This window comes from Struthio camelus, chromosome 1, assembly GCF_040807025.1.
Source record: "Struthio camelus isolate bStrCam1 chromosome 1, bStrCam1.hap1, whole genome shotgun sequence".
Classification (NCBI taxonomy): Eukaryota; Metazoa; Chordata; class Aves; order Struthioniformes; family Struthionidae; genus Struthio; species Struthio camelus.
This window is the reverse complement of record NC_090942.1, coordinates 11,031,145-11,043,985: the sequence shown is the minus strand read 5'-3', so window position 1 is coordinate 11,043,985 and position 12,841 is coordinate 11,031,145. Positions and strand designations below refer to the sequence as shown.

General features: G+C 37.7%; 1 protein-coding gene across 8 annotated transcripts in view; it reads right to left on the bottom strand.

The window, feature by feature from the left end:
• Positions 1 to 12,841, bottom strand: part of PCLO (piccolo presynaptic cytomatrix protein) — a 378,473-nt gene that overhangs the window by 55,288 nt on the left and 310,344 nt on the right. For 4 of the 8 annotated variants that reach the window (XM_068921710.1, XM_009680521.2, XM_009680523.2 and 1 more), the window contains exons 19-21: positions 11,435 to 11,612; positions 9,993 to 10,187; positions 8,587 to 8,769 (exon numbers count right to left, since the gene is read on the bottom strand). In XM_068921710.1, the coding sequence (XP_068777811.1) occupies positions 8,587 to 8,769; positions 9,993 to 10,187; positions 11,435 to 11,612 (556 nt within the window). The remainder of the gene's footprint in view (positions 1 to 8,586; positions 8,770 to 9,992; positions 10,188 to 11,434; positions 11,613 to 12,841) is intronic. The other 4 variants (XM_068921643.1, XM_009680527.2, XM_009680522.2 and 1 more) reach the window with 3 other exon arrangements.

The window sequence follows — 12,841 nt, the reverse complement described above, 5'->3', positions numbered from 1 at the left end:
CATAATTTTCTTTTGAAACAGCCGTATCCTGATGACGCATTCAGTATACTGTGTTTTTAGATTGTCTACTGTTTAATCTAAATCTTTTTCTATATTGATTTCTTTTCCATCAGATCTCTTGGTAAATGGGACCAAGTTTAGATTCACAACCGGATTTTGCAAATCCTAAAGTTCAGTGTTATTCATATGTTTTTTTTCTTTCTGTCTACTCTATAAAAGTAATGAATGACAGCTGTCAGTTTTGGGACAGGAGATAAAATCCACAAATTGATTTACAGCTGCTTTTGTGGGAAGTTCAAAGCCTGGATACAGAGAAACTCCTTTCTCACTCATGAAATCATCTATGCATCTCTATCTTTACAGATAAATCTAGACCTCTAAGCTATGCTGCTGGTTATACAGCAAACTTTCAAGTTCTGAAAATGTGACAATGCCTGCAGTCGGGCAGTAATTCATATGAGACTTAGAATAACGAGGGTTAGATTTGTACTCTGTTAAAGTTAGCAGGGATCAGGTTCTAAACTCTCTCACATGCAAGAGTAGTTTCTAGATTTATTTGTAGTCTTGCCCTTTCTCTTTGACCAAATACAGCTTAGGAACTTTAACCAGGAAGTCTGAGTAAACTGCTGCTCCTCTAGCCCTGTTTGCCTAAGTAAGGCCTATGAAGCCTTCAAAGTGTCAGAACAACTGTTGCCTTGCCTAGCAATTGGGGTCCTATCGGCGAAAAGGACAAATTAAAGTGGGATTAGGGCAAGTCTCAGGTGGAGATGCTCACTTCTGAGTTACGGAGATCCTGCTTACAGCTGCCTCCGCTAGAAAATATCTACATTGTCAGGTTTTGACATCAAAATTCAAGGGAGAAGTACCTTGCTCTTTAGAGAGCTGACTAGTTTGATACTGATTCACATAACAGGTTTCTGTGGCCCACAGATTAGATATTCTCTTCTAACATCATAGAGGTGTTTGATACTACAAGATGTAACCTTGCTTTACCTAAATGTACAACATTTATTTCAAGAAGAGTTGTGTGAAAGGCAACTGGCATCATTTGCATATTAGGTAGCCAGCGTACGGAAGAGCTGTGTTTTATTACTCCTTTATTTTTTATTTTTTTTCCTTTTCCTCCCAAAATATTTCCTGGTTCTTGGGGGTCGGGGGCGGGGGGGAGCTTTAACTTCTCCTCAGCAAGGTCTTGCTGACAATTACATATCATGCTGAAATCATTCCATTTTTGAGAAGAAAAAATACTCTTCAGGTCTCAGCAGATGGAAAAGTCTAACTGCAAATCATTACCCAGCATCATCATTTGGCCTCTTACTGGGAAAGAGAAGACCTTCTTTCCAGGCTCTTGTCCATGAACTTTTTCTAAAGTATCAATTGCTTGGTACTTTCTAAGGACTGTAACCTTAAATGTGTCTAGGCTGTCCAGTCATCTGGCTGCAAAGAATAGAAATAGGAAATGACAGTCAAAAGCTGTAATATGGGTTGCTTCCTCTGAACTAGTACACAATTTCTGCTATTGCTACAGCCTTGTTTTCACCTACTACTCCTTTCTTAGCCTAGTGCCATATCTTTTACCTAACCTAAAGAGGTGTTGATGGGTAGAGATATCATATTTAGCAGCTAGTGCTGTGATATTAATGCTATCACTGAGTGATAGTGTTTTACTGTCTTTCATATGGACTGGCATAAACAAAAGTTTGAGTTCAACCATTCTAGTGAATAATATGTAAACAACTGGAAGCGTTTTGGATTGCCTACTTGTAGATTTTAAAGTGGATCATAACGTTATCTCTGGCATAGGGTCACCGTTTTCCAATGAAAAAATGATAATGGTTAGACAAATGCCTTTTGTATTCAATATTGTTTATGGAAGAAAAAAATTTCCTTTGACAGAATGGTGTTCACCTGCCTACTCTCTTTGCCCTCTTGGAAAAGAATTGCTGATCCAGAGAAACTGAACCACACCTCTTATACCCTTTTATATATCTGTATGGCAAGAATATTTTACTTCGGCTTATGTAGCCAGGTAGAAAATCAGCCTTTACTACCAAGGAAAACATGTAAGCCATGCCTCAGCATAACAAAAATGTCTCACTGAAATCAATAAGAAAGGAAAGAATGGAGGCCTGATGATTTCACTCAATCTTTCAGAAAAGTCTGTTTTTTACAACAGAGAATAGATTTTCTTTCTTTAACCTAACATACGGGAGGTAATTCACAGAAAACCTACAACTTTGAACTGTCAAATCAGTCAGTAGCTAAGTGGGAACGATGCAGTGATGTCAGCCAGTCCAGCCATTCTTCTGCAGTGAATGGGCTTTTTCTTTTTTTTCTTAAAGAAGAACATAAGATTAAAAATTGGACTATGAAGTCCTGTGGATCATGGGGAACAGAAGAACAGATCCACACAAAATGTCCCCAAGACGATTAGACTGTGGAAAACAGTCTCTTCGTTTCAAATGGATATTTGCCTTCTGAGTGTCTGCTTAGGACCAGAAATGTGAGCATCTAACCACATTGGGAAAGATAATCCTATCTATAACCCAAATAGAAATAGGGAAAAAACACTTGGGTACACATTCGGGATTAACCTTGGAGACTTTGCCCCGAATTGCTTGAAAAATTGCTCTCTAATACTGGCAGCCTTGTGACAAACCCCAGGGAACAAAATGGGCTGAAATTCTCTTGTTGAATCTCTTCAGCCTAAGCCATGTAAGAAGATGACTATGGGAACAGGTGTGGTCTCCCATCTGCTCTGGATTACTGGATCACTGACCCATGGACTGGGCAGCGTGTTCTCACGCAGATCATCATCTAGCAGGGAAGTGTCCACTGCTGCCTAACTGACTGTTAACCTATTCTTATGAAGGGTTTGCTAGCGCTAGAAGCCAGTGCTGCTATGGCTTGCTCTGTAGAGCTCTGCGGAGTAAAACTTGCTAGCTGAGACTGCTGTTTGCATCTCTGAACAGAGTGGAGATGCATAAAAATTGGTGATCAAAGCGATATGCTGCAAGTCAGTTCTAATAGTCTCCTTTCCTCACTCTTCCTCCTATTGAATGGTCCCATTTCAGTCACATTTGTATATTAGATACTGCTTTGACCATATAGTGATATTTTGTGAAATTTCAACACAACTCTTCACAGAGCAATTTATCATATAAAGTGAGTAATGGTGGAAAAATAGCACACATCTAAAAATGTGATGATTGTATTGCTTTACCCAGCAAAGCAATTCTGATGATATAATTTTCTTCCATGTGCTTCACAGGCCTAGGTTACCATCTAATCGCCTTTTTAAATAGGATTTATCGAGAGAAGAATCTGAGCAATTTCCTGGAATTACATGTCATCTTAAAATGGTGGAAGAGTGAATTGCAGAAATAGCAGAAGCGAAATGTTCTGGCTTTTAGGCCAAAGTAACAGACTCAAAAGGCAGTCTAAGATTATTGCTGTCTGCAGAGAGTGGGGACAAACTGTTCTTGTTTTGATAACCGTTCTTGAAAATTGGTTATTTCTAGCAATATGAAAGCCCATTTAATTTACTTGGAAATTAAGAGCCTGGTGAAACTAAGCATAAAACAGCTTTATTGGGCAGTAAATAATTTACAGTGTGAAAGAAACATCCTAAATTATTGTAGGAAATTAGAGCATGGCATTGCCTATTAAAAGGGTGAAAATGAATATATACCTAAAGAGAGCCCAAATAAGCAGCTATTTAAAATTCCTGTACAATCAAATCTAATCCAAAAGATTCATAGAACCTAAAAATCAATTTCCTTCCCCTCTACAGTGTTGCTACGACTAGTAAAAAGGAGTTAGTGATGAAGAAAATACCTGTAGATTTAATTTCTTACAACTTAATGGCTAGAAATTATGCAGTGTTGCCTCAAGCCTGCAGCACGGAGTTTACAGTGATGGCAATACCTTGCTGGTTCGTACATCACAAGACTTCTCTTCAGAGCTTTAACCTATTGCTGTGCTGACAAAGGGACTCTTGTCAAAGTTGGTGGGTCAGGGGAAATAAAAGCAGGTGTGCTCCCTTTTGAGGTAAGGTGTTTCAAACTAGAGGTCTTGAAGAGCTATGATTTCACAGGCTCTTCTGGGTACAACTATGGGAACACTGATGCACAGCCTAGCTGTTCTTGCAGAAAGCTACCAGTCTTAGTTTTGGTAGTAGGCTTCTCTCTGACCAGTGAAATCAACTGAAACACTGATAATTATTTGGAAAATAGTATCCTCTTAGGATATCACAGAAAAGCTTTTGGATCACAATGGAAAACTTGTAATGTAAAAGATGAAATGCTGTATAGGAGGTGGGAGAGCTCAACAGATTCTAGGTACAGACACTAGTTAGTACTGGAGGTTTTCAGACAGTGCTGTGAATTTAAATTGCCAGAGATTTTGGGCTGCAAAAACCTTGTCTTATTATGAGAACAGATCTACTGGGTAAAATATAGAGGGAAAATGGATAGAAATTGCTGTAATAATACATTATTTGTAGTACACTAAATGGTTCCCCACCCCCAACTCCCCAATCATATCTTTCTGGTACCAACAGGTATGGTTGGTCTTCCATCTCAATTAGTTGGCATTTTTACTAAATCTTGAACATTTGCTGACTAATTCAGGTTAGGTATATAACAGTGCTTTTGTAACAGCAGTACCTTTATGTGCCAAATAAGAGGAGGCATATACACAAGGCAGCTAAAAGCTCATGTCTCCTTTGGTATTCGTCATCATACGGATATTTCAGCTATAGGGTATTGACTTCTCTTATGAGTGTCTGTTTGAAAGGATAGAAGAATGCATATGACTCCCATGAGGTTCAGACTTCAAATCGTCTACTCAGCTATAAATGTTAATTTACTGTGATACAAGGATCCTAGGAAGAATCAAAACAGTCTAGAAATCCTCACCTTTGGTCACAGCATGATTTTGTTGCTGACCAGTCAATATGTTAATGTACTACACATTGTGCCTTTTGGGGCAAAATTGGCATCCCTTCCTGCACATAAGGACAACCTCAGTGGATTTTAACTGCAAGGAAAGTATGTAGAATACATACCGTGAAGAGACCAGAACTCCCCATAAAACTGTGTACTTTTAAAAAAAAAAAAAAAAAAAAAAATGGCCAGTTATGTAAATTCAGGCTGACTATATGGTGACTATTTTGTGTGTGCGCGTGTGTTCTGAGCCTCTAATTTTATGCTCTGACACTGGCGGGCAACGTTGCCTTTTCTTGTCTTATTTGCTTTATTGGAAGTCATTAAAATGAAGCTTATTCTTTTGACACTATGCACTGTTTTCGAAAAGGCCAGCTTAGTAAATAAATGTATTGCAGATACACCTGCATACTTTTATAGACATATATCCAGAGAACTGATAAATATCACAAGAATATCTGTAGCTTTTAATAGCAGAAGAATTCTAAAATCATTTACTGTATTTAAAATATAAGCAACCTATCAAGAAATTTACATATGGTGAAGATCCTTCTCTAGGATAAAACACGGACTTAAAGGAAACCTTTGATGGATAAAGGCTAATTCATACCTTTATGCTGAAAGGAATATGCTTAATATTATATGTGGAATAGGCAACAATTCAAAATTTTCACAAAAACTAAATCAAGTTAGCTCAAATTTAGACACAACACTCCCTCTGTCTTGGATCCCACACAACTTCTGCCTTCACAGATGGTTTTAAAATTTTACGGATTCTCAATGAGTGTTGTGAGAGGAAATGTGTGTTATACAACTGGTTTCTTTGCAGTCCGCTCTTACCTCTCATAGACAACAAGGAAATTATACTTCAACTTTCTACTATAATATTTAATTTAAAAAATAATCCTGGTTATTGCAGAGGTGCTGAATGAAGACCAACATGTTCTGTTGTACCTTCACTTTAAAACAGTTTGATTAAAAATAAAGTTACATCTTTAAAGTAAAGAAATGATTCAGTCCAGTAAACTTTTTTTTTTGCTTTGTAACACCAAAATAGAGCACGTATACTGTGGGTGGTGTTTTTGTCTATGGTTTTGTTTCTACTTTTCTTCACATATAGAGTTAATACCTAACAAAATAAATACAATAGAAAAGGTTTATGAGTCAGAAGTAAAGAGTTCTCTCAGGCATTCTTAAAGCGTCTGAAGGTTTTTATTTATTTTATAAGTGGCAATCCAAGAAAAAAGCAAAAATAAGTTAAAAGGAGCAATCTCTTTCAGAGGGTTCTTCTAGGTTAGGTATAGAAGCACTGATCATTCAACAGAATAGATTTCTTTTTTTTTTTTGGTCATAATCCTCCTGGAATTACTAGTTTAATATCATCTGATGTAGTTGGAGTAAAAAGAAACAATAAAAGGCATTGTTTCCTGGTAAATTCACAGGGAAATAGCTGTGGCAATTAATGTAGAATATCTATAATGGCTTGCTTAATAAAGCAATTTGAGATTTAGTGACAAAACGCACAAAATCAGACCTTACTAACTTGATAAGATCACTGCTCCAATCCATAAAAGCAACTCATGTATTGGTACCAGGAAGAGGAACCCATTAAGTAGGGTTTGATGGGTGGGTAACGCAAAAATGCTGCACCCCTGCAGGAATGAACTTGCAAACTGATGCCTTAATACTCAGTATTCACAATAGTCTCACATTTTAGAAATTTTGAATTAAAGGTGAATGAATATGGATTATTCATCTCCTCTTCCCTTAAAGAAAACTCCATAAAACAAAAGTTTGATTGAATATCTTTGGCACTTTTTTCTATCCAAGGTCATAATCTTTCTTGGTTTAACTTAGATACTCAATAAAACTTAATTTTTCTTGTATTTGTTCCTGCTGAAAGGCATATGAAATCTGCAAACCTCAGAAAAGTAATTATTGGCCCACCTCATAAGAATAAATTAGGATTAACTAGTTTGGGTATAGCAAGAAGAACCCAAACTTTGTCGGAGATCTGAAACCAAACTTAAATTTGGTGTAGGTCATTATGCATTGCATATATATGTCAGAAGTAAAAAGACAAAAGTACCAGATCTCCTCATGATAACTCCAACCCCACTAACAAATTAATGACATTCATGTGGCTCTTATTGTCAGGATTCTGTATTGATGCTCATAATATCGCTATGAGCCAAATGCTTATTTATACATATCCTTTCCACAATTTTAAGAGTGAAGAAGCTAGCACAACAGCTCAATGATAATGGTACTTGCAGCTAAGCTGTGGGCTGGCTATTTCCTTATTCAACTTTATATCGCAAGTAAATGATTTTAGTATTGTTTATCCATGGCAAGAGACCTCATATGACTAGAGGTCTTTACGATAAATCTCTACTTACATAACACCTTGAAGGATCATGTGAGTAATTTAGATTGGTACAGTATACATCCCAGGAATAGAATGGATCTTTCAGTCAAGATTGCTGAACACTAGTTCAGCCATATTCCCTGGCCTCTGCCTGAACTGAGGGTCTGGAATTGAGCTGTAGAATAGAACAACAGGTGAATGTGTGTGTGTTTGTGTGCGCAAGCGTGCATATGCGTAGGTGCATAATTTATCTACAGAAGAGTAATTTCTTAAAGCTTTCAAATAAGAAACAATTTGTTATTTCTAAATAGACTGTTTAACCTTGTTTGTCAAATTGGTCCTTTTTCATCAGTCATCTCAACGTCACATTATTTCTCTCTAATGAGTCATTGACGTTAAGGATATACTGTTTCAAAGCGTCATGCCTCTTTTGTCTCCTACAGCCTCCTCAGCCAGCCTGTATTGCCCACGGTGTGCAATACTGTGGACAGAAAAACGTGCAAAGAATCTTGAGAGCTTGGTAAGGGATTACAGCATATCAGAGAATCTGGCAGTCCAGTCTGTAACGTTATTGGGCTAGTTCCTCAAACTCTTTGGAAATAAACAAAATGCTCCAGAAATGGAAGGAACAGTGCTGTTTTGAACTGACTGAGATTCTGGCTCTTGTGATGACGGGATAAACTGATTATATCTGGCATTCAGGTTTGATGTATAGGTGCCTACAGGTAGAACAATAATTTTTGAAGATATTGATAGAAAAATTATCAAGAGATTGAGATGGATCAAAACTTCTTTCCTTTCCACTGGTGGTTTGAAAAATTATCTGTGCTGATGGCTTCTGACATAACAACAATGTTGGGAGAGGAAAAAGAAATTGTTAATATGCTAATTAGAATTCCAGAAATAAAAATGTGCAGTTAGTTAGGTTTTTTGTCACAAGAGATGTTTAATCATGCTTAAGCAGACCAAGTCAGATGCATGCTTTTTATTAGGCAACATGAACAAAGCTATACCATTTTTCAACAGAAGTCCAAGTCCTCCAGTGGAATGGAAGAGCATAAGTTTGCTGTTCCGTAATGTTGCTTAGCATAGCTTTCCATTATGGACTTATGCGCTGATGTGGAAAGATCAAGCAGAGTTCTTTGATTCATGTTAACATTTACAGCACTTAATAGTTGAGAAAATAAATAATTAAATATTGCAATGAATTAATAGACATGGCAAGAAGGATTTGGGATGTGATTGGTTTCTTAACCATGTCTTTCTGCTCACCTCCTTCAGGCTTGACTGGTCCATCAGACATCACTTTCCTGAGGGCTAGTTGGCTTTGGTCTTTGTTGTCATTGGCTGGTGGAGGCAGATTGTCAGACTGAGTTCTTTGAATAGGGAGGACTCCTGCTATGCTGTGTCTGTGCTGCTTCCTGGCATGATTAGACTGACCGCTTTTATGTGCTGCTGTGGCAGTGTGGGTGAAATGGAAACCCAGAGTATGTATCCTCAGATGGAACCAGCTTAAATGTTATTCATGCAAACAGAAGTGTTTTTTTTTTCTCCATATTTAAATAAGTAGTGTTTTCAAACACCAAAGAGACACCACATGCACAGCATTAAAGAGTACTAAAACTGGCTGTTTCTTTATTAATGATGGTGAACACAAGGGAAATAACTTTCCCCTAGTTTTTACACTATAACATGGTAAGTTTATGGCATATCAACAGATCCTGAAGACAAACACAATGAATCCACACTTGGAGAGTTTTAATCTGCCGGTAACTACATCCTCAACTGACAATAAGATACAGGTCTGAATTATACTCCGGGGTGCAATGCTTTTGAATGGAAAAGTTGCAATTTATTAATTTACTTAAAGATGTCAGATGAAATCTATCCCAATCCTTAATCTGTGGTATAGAAGTTGCTAGGAAAATTGAATTGATTAAGACTATGACAACTGACTTAAAGTGAATGGAGAGCAAGTTAACAATATTGAAACCTACTAGTGTTAACCTCGTTTAACTGTTTTGTATGTTGCTGGTGTACTTCTCGTTAATAAGATATTTATCTGAGAGATTAAGAAGAAAGGAGGTTGTCTTACATTGTCTTTCCAAAATATGTTAGGTATTTACAAGTAGACATTTTTCAAAAATAGACATCTTAGCCATGCAGTTAAATAACTTTTTTCTTTAGACTCTAAACTGTCCTTTGCTTATATGGCACTGGCCTTCCTGTTTCTGCTTATATCAATATATCTCATGTCTAATGTGCTCTCAATACCTTCTATGTGCGACTTGCAAAGCTGGCAGCTGCACCTCTGCAAGTTTTGCTTGTTTCATGGACAGAGTTATTTAGCGCCATCAAAACACCACCACACAATGGAATTTGTTGTGAGTCATGCACAGTTATGGAACATCATGGACCATGAGTGAAGGGAGTGATGGAGAAACAGCCAGTTTCACTGCAGTTTATATAAATCAAAAAAAAAAAAGACTTCTAAATACAAGAGTATACTGTAATTATATGTATTCACACACAGGCACACAAAGAAAGACATTGAACAGAGTGAGCACAGTGTGCTAATAACAGAAGAAAAAAATAGCCAAAAAGGGAAGAACAGCAGGGAAAAAGGCAACACATGAACATTAAGCTGCCATGCTGAGGAATTTATTTGCGTCTTTTACTTGGTTGAAGGCGAAGCTGTTGGACAGCTGCTTCAGCAGCGGCGATGGCTGCCCCAGCGTCTTCAAGGTGGGTTTGAGTGACACTGGTTTTGCTTTGGCTGCGGGACGGCCCGTGAGAGCGTAGATGTCCTTCAGAGGAAGATTTGGAGCTCCCTGGACTGCTGTGGGATTTCTCTATGGTGGGTACCTGCATGTCTACCAGGGAAATGGAGAAGCACAGCTGTTGCATTTATTAAAAATAAACTCATTTTCTTTCTCTAGACTAGCCTTTCTAACCGTATTCCAGAACAAGAAATAGTGCTTAAGCTGCATAACTCCATTCAGAGTGATAGGATATGTTATGATTAGGAAACTCCTACAAAGTACTGTTTTCTACTTCCTCACTGTTCTCTGGCCCAAGGAATAATTCATTTAGTGTCTGGTTTTTATCAGCTGTGAATTATGCCTCCTGCACTGGTTCATACTGGTGGAAAAATGGCGTTGCCTATAGCCTCAAAAACTTCCTATTTTCTTTTACTTATCTAGTGTGGAGAGAATAAACAGCATCACTTAAGGCCAGTATCGAATATTTAGGCGAGATAAGTAGTTCTGTCCTCCATACTGCTGAATACCCTGATCAAAACTATAGTCGACTTACAATAGCTTTCGTACTAACCAATAACCTCTGATTTAAGTATTGATCTTATAAATACACCATGAGTCTTTAGCAAAATGTTACAGAGAGTAATAGAGAAGGGATAGACCAGAATCTTCTCTCTGATGCTGTCATATGGGTTGTATTTGGGAAAGCAATTACTTGGATATTACATATATTGTATCTTAGCTGAGCTATTGGCCACTATGTACTGAGTTTAAAAAAAAAAAAAAAAACCAAACAAAAAAAACCTAGAGATAAACTGCTGGAGCGGGAGACATTGAAACCATTTCTCCTCTCTCCAATTATGCACTGGTATAATTCCACTATAACAGCTCCACGGATTTTTCAATGCAATTGAGATATACCGCAGCCCACTATCATTGACTGGAAAAGCATATGTGTTGCTGTACCATAACTTTTGTTCTATAAAAATATTAATGTGACCTTTCCAGAAGATAAAACGTCCATCAAATATTTAAGGACTGTGAAAAAGAAAGCCAAATACATATTGAATTTGGTCAAGGCTATCAGAAAAATGAAAATGGCACAGAATCTGTAGTAGATGTGCAAAGCATATAGAGCTTAAGTCATTATTTGAAAAGGCACAAATGCTTAGTAAGCTGGTTGGTACAGATCAGGCCAAATTAAGTATTGGCAAAAGCCTTCACTGAATTCATGGCTAAGAAACAAGTTTTTAATGAAAGGGTATACCAACTTTGTAGCAGTAACTTTAATTAAAGAATAGCAAAGGTTTTTCCATCATTTGGGAACACTTTTCATATCTAATGCACTGAGTCATTCCTACCCTTGGCTGGATCCGGGAAGATTCCATGACTTCTACTCTTGATGACTGATGGTTTTGGAGACTGCTGGCTACTCTGTCCAGAGTGAGTTTTCCCATGATCAATATTTTCACTCTGCTCTTTCAGAGGGTACCACCGAGGAGTGTTGTCAAGCTGGATGCTGGATAACTCAATCAATACCTATAAATGATTCAAAGTACAATATATGGCCTGAATCTGATCTATTAATGATGGTGTACAGCGGAAGAGTCTACAGTTATGTTACCAGAAGTTGCAAGCAAATGCAAAGGATTAAGGATCTAAGGATGTGTGCTGACAAGCTCAAAATTCTCTGCTTATGCTCTGACCTAGCCTGACGTAAGCTTGTTGTGGTCCAGAAAAACATTCATTAGCATGTTGCTGTGTCTAACTAATATGCCTCCTCAATAGGATTTCGGTAGAGTCTATTAGCTTAGACACAGCTCCACACCAAGATGTTTAGATATTTTAAGGGGTAGCTTGTGAGCACTAGTTTGGGGGCAAGAGAAAAGAGCTCCAGTCATTCTGCATTTGTTGTAGAGACACATCTTAAGAGAACAATGGAGTATTATTCTCTCCTTTATGTCAATGTTAGAAAAGGGCAAATAATTTGATATTTGTTAGTAATATGATCTTGTACAATGTAAGACTGGTGCTTGTTGATTCTTCTCAGACCTCCACATCTACAGAATTTGTAACAAAAAGAAAAGAACAGGGATACCTTTGCACCTCACTAAAATAATAGAATTCAATAGGCCATTCAGGAATCAAAACTTCACTGGGGGCTTAGAAAAGAGGACACAATGGCAATGTAGCAATGAAATGAGCAACCTGGGCAAAAAGTAGCTAAAATAGGCCCTAGGTCACCTGCATTGCTAATAGAAGTTTTGGAAAATTTCTTAAAGAACACACAGAGTACTAAAGGGTCATCAGAAAGTTTTGAACAAGGAAAGGACAAAAGCAGCCTTGCATTTGGCCCTGAAGTGAGGGGATTTAACACTAAGGTCAGATAGGGAAGCTTTACAAATTCTAGACAAAGAGGGAGAATAGCTCAGGGAAGTCTGTCTTTGTCAGGTGATTACAAAACTGAGTAAAAGACCCTTCAAGTTTAGGTGTGAGGAAGTCTCCTCACAAGTGATCTTGTCTAGGTCGAAAGCCTTTCTGCCTTTCCTTCCTTCCTTAGAGCTTTATAGATCTGTATGTGACCTGGCTTGGTCTCTCTGGTTAGGTCTATACTTATAAATGGAACAGAACCAGAAACCACTTAATTATCAGCATGCTCCATAGTGCGGTTTTGGCTGTGATTTAGGGAATCACATGCAAGACAGCTGTGTTCCTAGTAGGTAGTATAGACTAGGGGCTCAGTTCTGGAGAACAGCGTTTGGATGTGA